At 43.5% G+C, this 12,308-nt stretch overlaps 1 protein-coding gene across 1 annotated transcript; it reads right to left on the bottom strand.

Annotated features, from left to right (window-relative positions):
* Positions 1 to 1,630: 1,630 nt before the first annotated feature.
* Positions 1,631 to 8,827, bottom strand: LOC145659176 (homeodomain-interacting protein kinase 1-like). Its single transcript, XM_081720319.1, has 10 exons — positions 8,710 to 8,827; positions 5,338 to 5,753; positions 4,634 to 5,007; positions 3,852 to 3,975; positions 3,305 to 3,424; positions 3,098 to 3,184; positions 2,616 to 2,797; positions 2,240 to 2,470; positions 1,857 to 1,983; positions 1,631 to 1,729 (listed from the first exon to the last, which is right to left on the bottom strand). Exons 1-10 carry the CDS (start codon positions 8,825 to 8,827, stop codon positions 1,631 to 1,633), a joined length of 1,878 nt encoding a protein of 625 aa, XP_081576445.1.
* Positions 8,828 to 12,308: the final 3,481 nt, after the last annotated feature.

Raw genomic sequence — 12,308 nt, 5'->3', positions numbered from 1 at the left:
GGGTCCTACTCTCCCCCCACGGACTACCAGGAGGACTATGAGGATTACAGCAGGAGTGAGGAGTATGTTGACGTCGGCCTCAGGTCGGACACCGAATCCGACCGCTCTGAGGATCCATCAGTGGAGGTGGAGGAGGCCCGCCATGAGGATCCTTCCTGTGGTTTATAGACCGGGTCAGAGGACTCTGAAAGCAACGAGCCTCCGATGTTAGTGCTTAATGTTCTTCGTGTTTGGTTTCATTTTGTTTTGTGTGTTAATAAACATCTGTCTCATGTGAACCACGGCTCGTCTTTGCATCCTGCCTTGTCTCCCACGTCACAGAACAGCAATTCATCTACACTTCTCACAGATAAAACTATTGCTAACGGCGAAGAATAAACATGTTGCAAAAAAGCAGTAAGAGCTAGTATGCAGAAACAGTGGTGTTAGCGTGAAACAGTTTCAAAAACAGGAGTCTCCTTATGAAGGAAGGAGGTCCTTATGAACCTCTGTATTTTGACAGCAAGTATTGACCATGTGCCATTAAAACCATGCCAGGTATGGTATTAATCCACAAAATAGCACATCAAATCTAATTATTTGGCTAGTACAGGGTTATGCAATATTCCCTCAACTCAGCAAAATGCAACAGCTTGAATTACTTAACTGATTAATAATAATAAAAAATCTTTCCTGACTATAAAAATATAGCTGACCCATTCGAAAGATTAAACATCCAGTGAGTGTGTATCCTGGCATGTTAAGGTAAAAGGCATCTCCGACTGGAATACATTTAAGCGGTTTCGGGCGCCATCTGGTGGCGACTTGGAGTCCTTATCACGCTCTCATTTCTTTTGTATGGCGGGACAAGTGTTTTGTTATCCTACCTATCGAACAGTTCTACCTAGATTTAATGCACTTATGTACATTAGCATTAGTCCAGGCTTCTGGTGTTTATTTTGGATGCATATATTATAATTAGGCTACTGTGGACATTTGTATTTTGTATAGCTACAGCACCTGTACTTCACACACGTGTAGTAATCGGATCTAGAAAGTTGCCAGCCCTATTAAAATATTAGATTTATAGTATAATAGTTTCATTAAACAGACAACGCGTTAATCACAATAATTTGCATGATGATTAATCTTGAACCAAAAATCTCGCCGGGAGCTGTAGTTCTCTTTCCAGACACACACCCAATAAAACTGTGCTTGATCATTTCTTATTGATAGCCACTGACTATAGGATCAATAGAATAGTACAACCAAATAACCTTTAATGTTTTGCTTTACTGTAATACAATTTAGAATTGCGATGTTACCCTTTTAAGAAGAACTGAACACATTGTGACAAGAGCAACTAGATGAAGCTTTATTGACATGCTGGTCAAGGACTCACATCCAATATGTTTAAAATACATTAATTGAGGCCAAGTGCAGCATAAAAAAATATTTTAACTTCACACAGAACCAAAACCATCAACATCAAAATATAAATGTATAAAAATATGGGTATTGTTAAAAAAAATGTTAAAAATGGGGCCTCCCACAGAAAGGCATGGCACAGTCAGCGACTTCAATTCAAAGTTTTTTATTCAAAGTAAAAAAAAACAAAAACAAAAAAACACTTGGGCAGGTTGGTGGCGCTCTACACGAACTTGGGCAGACGCTTGGGGCTGAGCGGGATGTATGTGGACATGTCGGAGTGCTGCGCCGTCACCCAGCTCATGACGTTCGCCCGCCGCAGCTGGGAGTTGGGGCCAAGGAAGGGAAGGAAGGGTTAAACAACAAGATGAGTGACAGCAAGGAAAGTGTTAGGAAGGATTTCATAATGGCTTTAAAAAGACGAGGCGAGGGCACCTGGTGGGCTGGACTTTGGTGTCATCTTCGTCCTCCGAGTCGCTGGAGATGATGATGACGCTCATAGCTGGGCTGGGCGTGTCAGAGATGACAATGGGCTCCGATGCGTCGCCCATGCCATGCACGGGGGAGGACACAGGTCTGGCACAGGGTCAGAGGAGCACGTCAACACTCTCAACACACACTGCACACTCGAGTGAACACACACAACCTATCACCAAAGTGTGATGGCACAGAGCCATCCAGCACTTGTTACAACAGTTGTACCCACAATGCAGACCCACACACTAGACCAGTAGGTCTCGAGTCCTGTTCTAGGGTTCCCTTGCACTGAATTAGTGTGGAGTTTTAGCGTTAATGCCAGCCATTATAAAGTGCAATAAGAAGCAGGGAGTACCTAGCCCGGCTCTCTGCTTGGCGATCTTTTGACCTCTTGAACCCGCCCTGCTGTGCCGGTTGTCCCACCTGGCTGTGCTGGGCGAGCCAGCTGCTGAAGGTGTCATTGAGGTTGGCAGCTGTGCTGGCCCCGCCCCCCGCCCCACCCCCACTGCCAAACAGGCTCTTGCTGCCATCACACCCTGTGCACTGCCGATTGCAGATCTCCATTTTCTGGAAGCAAGATTTCACACTGCAGCGAGAGAGAGAGAGAGAGAGAGAGACACGGGCGGGGGGCAAGTTACAGTACTACCATTTGGATTTGTAAATTAAGATGGTGTTCCTTAATTTTTTTTAAAAACTGTGACATGTAGATTGGAAGGCCTGGAACAACTCACTGGGCACTTTGAGGGAACTGGAGGAGGTGGCTCATGGTGACAAACGGGTGCTTCAGGGCCTTCATCGGCGTGATCCGTTTGTCAGCGTCCAGCGTGAGCATCTTGTTCAGCAGGTCGATGAACTCCCGCCGGTCTGCCTTCTCCGCCGAGACGTCTGCGCCTTCCAGACTGGTCGCATTGACCTGCGTGAGAGACCCAGGGGTGAGTCATATTAAACACCAGCAGAGGGCACCGATCCACCTAAGACGCAGCAAGTTCTGCAGCAAGTTACTATGCATTGCTCTGCCTTTCGTAGATGCCGTTCTCCAGAGCGATTCATGTGCGTTCCTCATTATAACGGCACGAACGCTCGACCTTTGAGCTAGCACCTTGCTCAACCTGCTCTACAACGTGAGCCGTGGAAGCTGTTTCTCACGTTCTTCAAATTCACATCACAACAGTAAAGCAATGCGTACAGTTATGTGCACAAAAGCCAAAATAACCTGCATCATGTCGTCAAGACAGGTGAAAATGTACTTCCGTGTCTCTTTGGACTTGATGCCATGCTCTGCCTCATGCTCTGAAGGCGTCTGGAGAAAGGAAAGAAAAAAAATCAACCATTCAGCTCCACCATAAAGTTACATGACATCATTAAGTTACATCCCTTATGAAACAAACACATGGTATTTGGCATTGAAAGACTGGCAAACCTTGAGTCTCCACAGGGGGCAGCTGGAGTCAGGGCTCCTGTGGAAATAATAGTTGCTCTTGGTCCCTGCGCTCAGCAGGTACTCTGCTGGTAGGCCCTGCGTCTGGGAGATGTAACGGATCTGCAGAGACACCACACGGCAAGAGGATTACGACTTTATTTTGTGTTCATCCTTCCATTTTCAAAATGCATGTATAAAAAAAAAAAGAAAAGAAAAACAGGCCATAGAAACTCTTATTTATATTATTCCTAAAAATAAGCTAGCCAAAGCAGTAGCTAAAAGCTCAAACCATACATTCACTCTCTTCCTTGCTAGCCATTATGGACTCCCTAACAAACTGCATAGTTAGAAGAACGGCCATTTCCATTAGCAACACTACGCCACTCTTTTCACAAACAAGATTTACGTCATCATCACACAGTGAGAAAAGTGTGAAAAGAAAGTGAAAGAACCGACCCCAAATCAGCGAAATTCTACAGAGCTCCGTGAATCCAAGCCCAAGATGCGTGAAAAAGACTAGGCACAGCTCAAAGGCCCGTGTGCTTACCTGATCATATTCAGAGGCTCCCGGATACAGGGGGGAGCCCAGAAACAGCTCGGCGATGACACAGCCCAGCGACCACATATCCACGGCCTCGCAGAAAGGGAGACCCAGGATGATCTCAGGTGACCTAGACCAAAAACACAGATATCGCCATCATGAAATAAGTCTCGGCTGATTCCGTAGTTTGTGGTGATTCGGCGGCAATTGCTTTAACACAAACGGTGCTGAATTCATTCATGAAAATGTAAAAGGTTTAAATAGTATTTTGTTGATGAGTCCAGGTTTTTTTTCCCCCCTACACACCACTTTACATTACACACCCACTATTCTAACATGGAACTATATGCAAAAATGCACTGACACTACAATGATGTTCTGTTTTCCATTAAGTAAATACAGAGTATCAATGCAGTTAAACACTGTTACTCGGTAAACAACACGGTTAATTAACGGTATAGCTACAATGCAACAGCAGTTTTGTACAGACATGACCAATACTAATATTACCAAAGCCTGCAACTCGGAGCATCTTAACTAATCTCAGACATTGAAGAGGGTTCATCAGGTATTTTGCTAAATAACAGCACTCACATGAATCACTAAAATTAAACCACTTATAAATCAAATATGAATCAGTCGTGCTCCAGTTAACTGTAATGCTTATCACGATTTTAATGTGTAGCAGGGTCATCGCAACTGCCAAAATGTGCAGCTCTACTCTAAAGCACACTCGAGTGCAACAAGTGCACACTTATTTCTAACACGCCTCAGCACGTGTCCCTCACCGGTAGTATCTGGTCTGCAGGTAGCTGGAGCACACGGCCTCGGAGACGTGGCTAGCCGAGCCGAAGTCGATGACTTTGACCCTGTACGGCTGCCTGACGGGGTCCACCAGCATGATGTTTTCGGGCTTGAGGTCGGTGTGGATCAGGCCCAGGCTCTTCAGCTTCATGAGCGCTTTGGCGACCTGCTGCAGCACGGGCCGGACGCACTTCAACAGAAGCGGGCTGAACATGCTGTCCTTCAGGAAGTCGTAGAGGCTCTGCCCCAGCATCTCGAACACCAGGCACATGTGCTTCTTGTGCTGGAAGCACTCATACGCACGCACGAAGTTGAACTCGTCTGCGTTCTCCCTGCTCAGCCGTCTCAGGATGCTCACCTGAGGAGGAGCAAATGAGGAAAGACAGATTTAATTTTTCTGCACTTTTTTTTTTAATACACATCCAAACAGGTATGGCTTATGCAATTGTAGCTAAGCCTTCTTTTTATAGTAAGCTTCAAGCTGTCCATGTGTTATCTGAACTAGTTCCTACTGATGCTTTGAAAATTAGAACTAGTGTGCTGATACCAAACACAAGTGTTTTTGTGCTACCCTGGCTGTATACAGATTCCACAGTGTGAGTTAGCACATCTGATACCAACAAACAGAATCGGGGCTACAGCTGATTCCATATCAAAAGCTCCAAAAAAGCAGGCAAAACTTTCCCACCTCGATCTGACCCTGTCGAGCAAAGAATGGATGGTTTTTCAGGATCTTGATGGCAACCATTTCATTGGTGTCCTTCTTGGAGCATTTGGCCACCTGGCCAAAACTTCCACAACCAAGGTAGTGCAGAACCTCGTAGCTGTTGGAGGCAGAGCAGAGGATTTCATTCTGCACCAGCTGGTATTCGCAATCACTTATCGATTTGCTGCTATCTGCGGTACAACCGGAGTACGCAATGGACTGGGTGGAAGAGGTGGTTGTTCCGCTCCTGGCCACGCGCTTGGACAACGAAGGAGTGTAGAGATCCTCCAGGATCTGTACGCTGTCGCTGCTGTGTTCCCCTTCTCTCTTCCTCTTCAGGCTGCACCGCTTCTGACGGGCGTCTTCTCCCCGCTGGCTGGACGACGACGCAGCCTTGTCTGAGGCTCCAGAGGGGGAAAAGACCAGGGCAGGTAAGCCATCGGTTGAACTGAACCCTGGATCCGAGGGCCAGGGCGTCCCCGGCCGAATCCGAGGACCAGGACTCCGCAGGTAGTAATTGCTCTCGAATTTTACTTTCTTGGCGATCCCACTGGAGGAATCTGAAGGGGAAGAGAATATTCCTTTAGGGAAAGATGAAAACAGGGCCACTAACCAAAGGAATGCTATGCAGATCTAGTTAGGGGCTATATTCAAAATTAAAACTAAAACAGCAGATTTAAAAAAAAACAACAACAACAACAAAACACGATCTATGATTTAGCTAACGCTAGCTAGCTAACGCTAACGCTAACCGCTAGTTAACTTCATAACTTACCCTCAGTGTTGATTATTTTCCCACCTTTAACCTTACGGAAAGAAGGCTCAAGAAAACCGAACGGATATAATTCATGATCATCCATGTTGTTCTGTGGTTCTTAATTTAAAGAATTGAAATTATTAGCACGCTATATCGACCGGAGTGAGAAGATTTCCACCAAATATCAATTCGCTACTCTACGGACTCTTCGTTCCATGGCAACAAGGTGACATGGACAGGTGTAACGTCATAAAATGGAATTTCAAGTGCACGTATTGAACCTCGCCAGTAGACAAGATAAAAGCTCACATTTATTTTACTCTTTGTCCAGACATAATCAAAACTAGTGTCTGCTTGTCCGCCTGCTGCACCTACGGGCCCAAACTGGCAGACTCATATAAATCACTTGATAGCATCGAATATTAAGTACTACATTTATCAACATAACATTTCTTAGGACTAATACATGTACCTGCTTACCGATTTCAGCCGTCTACATGCATCCGTTCTCCAGAATCCCACGCTAAATATTTCGTGCTTTTCTGGTAAATTTCCACAACAATCGTGCCTGTCATTTTAAATGGCATTTTAAAACATGCTTCCAGTATAAGATAACTTCAGATTTTGTCAAAGAAAATTCAATTACATAAAAAGTGGGGTGGGTGACTATTATTTACTTCATATGTTTCCTGGGCAAGTGGCGTGAAAGGCAGCTGTTTCAACAAATGGAGGAGGTGTAGATGAAAACGTAGACCCTTCACTTGTCTTATTTAGTTCTCCTTTTAACCGTTTAAAGGTCCGCGTGCTGTCAATCAGCTTCCCATTTATTATAAGAATGATTTGAACGCCAATACTTTTGGACATCATGGAAAGGAAGAGGCTTATTTGAGCTGAAGTTTATGTGGAGTTGTTTGGGAGCTTCTAGCATGGACTAGCTACAATGTATAAAGTATACTATTTCTTTACAGTATTATGGTATAGATTCTGTGGATTCCATATATACATTAAATGTAAAATGTTGCCCAGTTATGTCAGAAATAGCAAACAAAAACCACAGGCTCCAAGTTACTGAAAGAGAAGTATTAAATGAGGTCCTGGTAGAGCATACGTGCAGGTTTGTCAGACATGTTCATGAGGAGTTTAACTGAAGCAAAATCCTCATCACACACCCAAGGAGTCAAAGCCTGCAAAATCCCCAAGTAGCAAGACTGCATCCAGGTAGCACTTGCTGATGGAAAGCAAAAAATAGTGCTGTATCCTGCTCTGTGCCTCATCCACTGTACCAGTCTCTTAGTATTGGACTTAGTGTGGTTAATCAATCTTTGACTGTGCTGATTACATTTATGTCATTTAGCTGACACTTTTATTCAAAGCGACAATTATGACTGAGTACGATTTGAGCAATTGAGGGTTAAGGGTTTTGCGCGGGGGCCCAACAGTGGCAACGTGGCAGTGAACCAGCAATCTTCCGAGAACAAGTCAAGTACCTTAACCGTTGAACTACCACTGCCTGTGTTTATATATTGTACTATTTAAAGATTTTGCAGTTACTTGGATTTTGTCAATATAGCAACATGCCCTCAGTCCAGCAGAACAGGAAATCTGAAACCTGATAAATTACCTGTTTCAATTTTTGTTTTCTATTTTAAACACACACAATCCCAAAAAGATTTCTCTGTAGTAATACAGTTCACTACTATAGTTATAGAATTAGCTCCAATTACCCCACAATATCCCTTTAAATTAAGCCAAAATTCAAAGTCTGAGGTGAAGATCCTATAAAGGTTACATAAGAGCTTGATGTTACATGTGTTTTGAACAAATACTGCCACTAAGTGCCAAAGAACTATTTTTTATAGTTACACCTCCCATGGAATTCAAAATACAACAATCAACTTGTTAAACACATTAATCACACATTGCATTTGAGATACATTTAATACAGTTTGTTAGTCTGTTTGTAAAAAACACTATTTTTTTTTAAAAATGAAGGCATTAAAACAAACAATAAGCCCAGAAACTACAATAATCAAGTTCAATAATCGAGCTGATGTTCAATGTCCGAATCCCTCATGTCTCTCCGTGTTCCTCTTCCTCTCACAGGTAAGGATACAGGCTTTCCTCTGGCCGAGCGAGTAGGCCACGGGCCAATGGTAGGGCTGGTCAGGGAGCTGGTGACGAAGGGAGCTGCTTCCTGATCTATCGTGGGATGACATCACAGACTGCTGGACCTGTAGGAGGAGCCAAAAAAAAAAAAGGGCACCAAGATATCGATAGGTATGTCAATATTCCCAGGCCCCAGCTAAACTACTGCCCAACATTGGAAACCTATTATAGCGTGTAATTATTATGAACCTATTATAGCGTCTAGATTCCACTATTACTGCCTCGTAGTAGCAGGGCTCTGCTGTACTATAAATGTGTTTCTGTCTTCTACTAAAAGTCTCTTTTGGCAGTGTAATTTATTTTGGTCAAATGGCTGCATGACCGTTTTCAAAACAAATTTATAGAGGTGTTGGTGAGGTGATCCTTCCTGAGTTCCCCGGCCAGCAGAGCATGAATGACCTGAGTGGGCGAGCAGCTCTGCACCATGGCACCGAGCGCAAGGTCCTTGTCCTCCCTGATGAAGAGGTTGCTTTCGCCCGCCTTGTGCGGCAGCATGCAGGCAACCAACTCCGCCTTGGCGTCCATGGCCCTCCACAGGTCGGTGGACATGTGCGCCAGTGTTGTCATGGAAGCACGCGACACCATGGAGCTCAGATTCTTCAACTGAGACAGTGGACATGGGGCTCAGGTGTTCAGGCACTCCATGGGGATGTGCCTGTTTAAACACGCCGATCGGACTCATCCGATATGTGGCAGATTTACTTGGTGTGTCAGAGAAGGAAAAGCATCAGTTTGTACTACCTACCATGTTTAAGGACAAGATATTCCTCGCTAGAACATTCCAAATTGACTCTTCATCAGGTTAGAACCATTTTGGTCACAAAACAGAGCAATTCCAGCTCGGACAGCAAAATGCGAAGATCCTTTTTGGGCCATTGTTTATATGATTTGATTAGAGAATCTTTTGTCGCTGAGAGGGCCCCTCTGGACCACAGTCAGGCACACATCGTGGAGCTTGGGAAGCAGGATGTCGGTGTGGTTCTGGGCCAGAGACTGCACCAGAGTCAAGCTCCCCTTCTTCTTCTCCCTAAAACAGCGTTAGAACACGGTGTACATACCTGGTGTTATGATATCGGTAATGCTAAACAGGTTTCATTAATAAAATCAACTTTTAAAAACACAGAAACAAATGTATTCGCTGTCAGGGTGACCCTCACTAATTTTTATATTTATTTTTCCAAAGCATGCCATTTGTGTATTTTTAGGTATGCGCTGTAATTATAGCTCTTTGCCACCTGCCTGAAGTGGGGCCGCTCTTCTCTGACAGCAGCCTGTGGGCCGCGGATCCTTCGCTGTCTCTGGGGCTCATCCAGTGGTGGGAAATGGCTCACAGAGGAAGCATCTGCCTCAGAGTGGGAGCTACTCTGGCTTTTCCTCAGGGGATCAAATCAAAAATCAAAATCAAAAGTTATTTATATAGCGCTTTTTAGAACAGATGTCACAAAGCACCTTTACAAATGTCCAAGTCCAAGCCACCAGTGAGCAAGCCAAGGCTGACAGTGGCAAGAAAAAACCCCACTAGAGCATGAGGAAGAAACCTTGAGAGGAACTAAAACTAAACGGTGGGCCCATCCTCCTCTGGCCGACAACAGTCACCACAATAATAACAATTACCGAGAAAAATATAATTATAAAATGAAAAAACAAGTAAAGTGTCTTGGTACAGGTAAAGAACCTGCACCTTTCGATCTAAGCAGACATGGTGGTTTATAATGAACTAAGAGTTCTCTAAGGAACTGTGGGGCAAGACCATTCAATGCTTTGTAGGTAATTAGAAGTATTTTATAATCAATATGAAATTTTATTGGGAGCCAATGTAAAGTATCTTAGATAGCCGTGATGGATTCAGATTTTGTCGTTCTAATGAGCACTCTGCCTGCTGCATTTTGAACTAGCTGGAGCTTGTTTAACCACTTAGTAGTACAGCCTAATAGTAGGGCATTACAATAGTCCAATCTTGAAGTAATAAATGCATGGACTAGCTTTTCTGCATCATGTGAGGAGAGCATGTTTCTAATATTAGAAATGTTCCTAAGGTGGAGAAAGGCCTTCCTAGAAATATTATTTACATGAGCTTCGAACGAGAGACTGGGATCCATGATACCGCCAAGATCTTTATCTGTGAGGGAAGATGTGACTGTGATTTCATTGAGGTTCTTTGAGTAATTAGAGGATCTAGCTGTCTCTGTGTCTAATAGAAGCACCTCTGTTTTGTCAGGATTAAGTGAGAGAAAGTTTCTCAACATCCTTTATGCATTCGGTTCTGATTCAGATATGCGCTTAGCTGCTGAACTACAGCTTTTTCTAGGATCTTGGAAATAAATGGTAGGTTTGAGATCGGTCTGTAGTTTGACAGCTGACATGGGTTGAGGTTAGATTTTTTGAGAAGTGGTCTGATTACTGCAAATTTGAATGATTTAGTAACGTAGCCAATATTTAAGGATTAGTTTATTAAATTTAGTAAAGGTTCAATTACTTCAGGTAGAATTTCTTTAAGAAAGTGTGTGGGCAGTGAATCTAGTAAGCACTGGAGGACTTTGAGCGCAACATCAGATATGCAATTTCTGGCTCTTGGATAGGTGTAAAAGATTCAAAAGTCATTTTTGGCTTGGTTGTTCTTGGTTGTACCTAAGTAGTTGCCCGATGTCATATTAATGCTCTTAACGTTATCTCTAATGTGCTTTATTTTCTCATTGTAGAAATTCATGAACTTTTTACTACTATGGTGGTGATGTAATCTGAGCATTGGTGTCAATCTTATTCTTAGTTAGATGGGCAATTGTACTAAAAAGAAATCTAGGATTATTTTTTTCTTTTTCTATTAGGTTTGAGAGATAAGCTGTTCGAGCGGTAATAAGTGCTTTTCTAAACTTGAGAAGGTTCTCCTTCCATGCAAGCCGGAAGACTACAAGCTTAGTGTGGCGCCATTTACGTTCAATTTTTTATTTAAAATGTGAAAGTGTTTTGATTTAAATTGCAAATGTGGTCATTATACCAAGGTACCAATTTTTTGTCCCTAATTTTTTTATTCTTAAGTGGGGCAACATCATTAAGTGTGCAGCAGAATACTGATTCTAAGCATTCAGTTATTTGATGAAGTTCTGTGGCGTTTGAGGGCATCCTAGTCACAAATAGTATGTCTGGGAGACTGCCAATGTCATGTTATGGCCCCACCCCCTCCTCAAACGTCTTGGTTTGTGTGTTCATCCGTGTTGCCATGTCCTCTCGTGTTGTCCACCTGTTCTGCATTATGTGTAATCGTCTTTAATGTATATACATCCCCTGTGTCGTAGTGTGTTTGTTGATGTTTAAGGTGTACAGAGCATGTGGGTTGTTTTATGTATCATTCGTGTGTGTAATAAACGTCTGGTTAATCGTGCCTCTTCCCCGTATCCTGTTTACCTCGAGACGTTACAGAAACACCAACCGAAGAAGGATGCCTGGGAAGGGTAGGAAGAAGGGGAGGAAGGGGAGTAGACACACTTCCCCAGCTCGTGCATGCAATTCCCCCGTGTTCTTGGCTACCCTGCTGACTCCCACAATACGGGAATGTGGTCCTGGGACGGAAGTGGAGGAGTCACAAGGGACTGCGTCCGACTACCATGACTGGTATAATGATTTCCAGTCCTCGGAGTTGTGTGCAGCAGAATACTGATTCTAAGCATTCAGTTATTTGACCAAGTTCTGTAGGGTGTGAGGGCATCCTAGTCGCAAATGATATGTCTGGTAGATTGCCAATAAAACCAGGTGCAGTGGCTGATGTGATTGTGCGTACATAGTTCAAATGAAATTAAGGAATGGTCTGAGATGGAGTAGTATAACTACATCTACACCATAGCTCAGTACTAAGTCAGGCGTATGTCCACCAGAGTGTATGGGTTCTGTTATACATTGGGTAAAACGAACTGATTCTAATATAGAACTAAAGGCCCATCAGAGGGTCTTGGCCACTATCAAAGTGAATATTGTTGAAATCACCAACAAAAATGTAAAGGAAATCTGCAAATTCCTTAATAAATTCTGAGTAGCG

The sequence above is a fragment of the Electrophorus electricus genome, chromosome 9 (genome assembly GCF_041902795.1).
Source record: "Electrophorus electricus isolate QZ-2024a chromosome 9, ASM4190279v1, whole genome shotgun sequence".
Classification (NCBI taxonomy): Eukaryota; Metazoa; Chordata; class Actinopteri; order Gymnotiformes; family Gymnotidae; genus Electrophorus; species Electrophorus electricus.
Note: the sequence above shows the minus strand (reverse complement) of the source record. Positions and strands in the feature narration are given on the sequence as shown.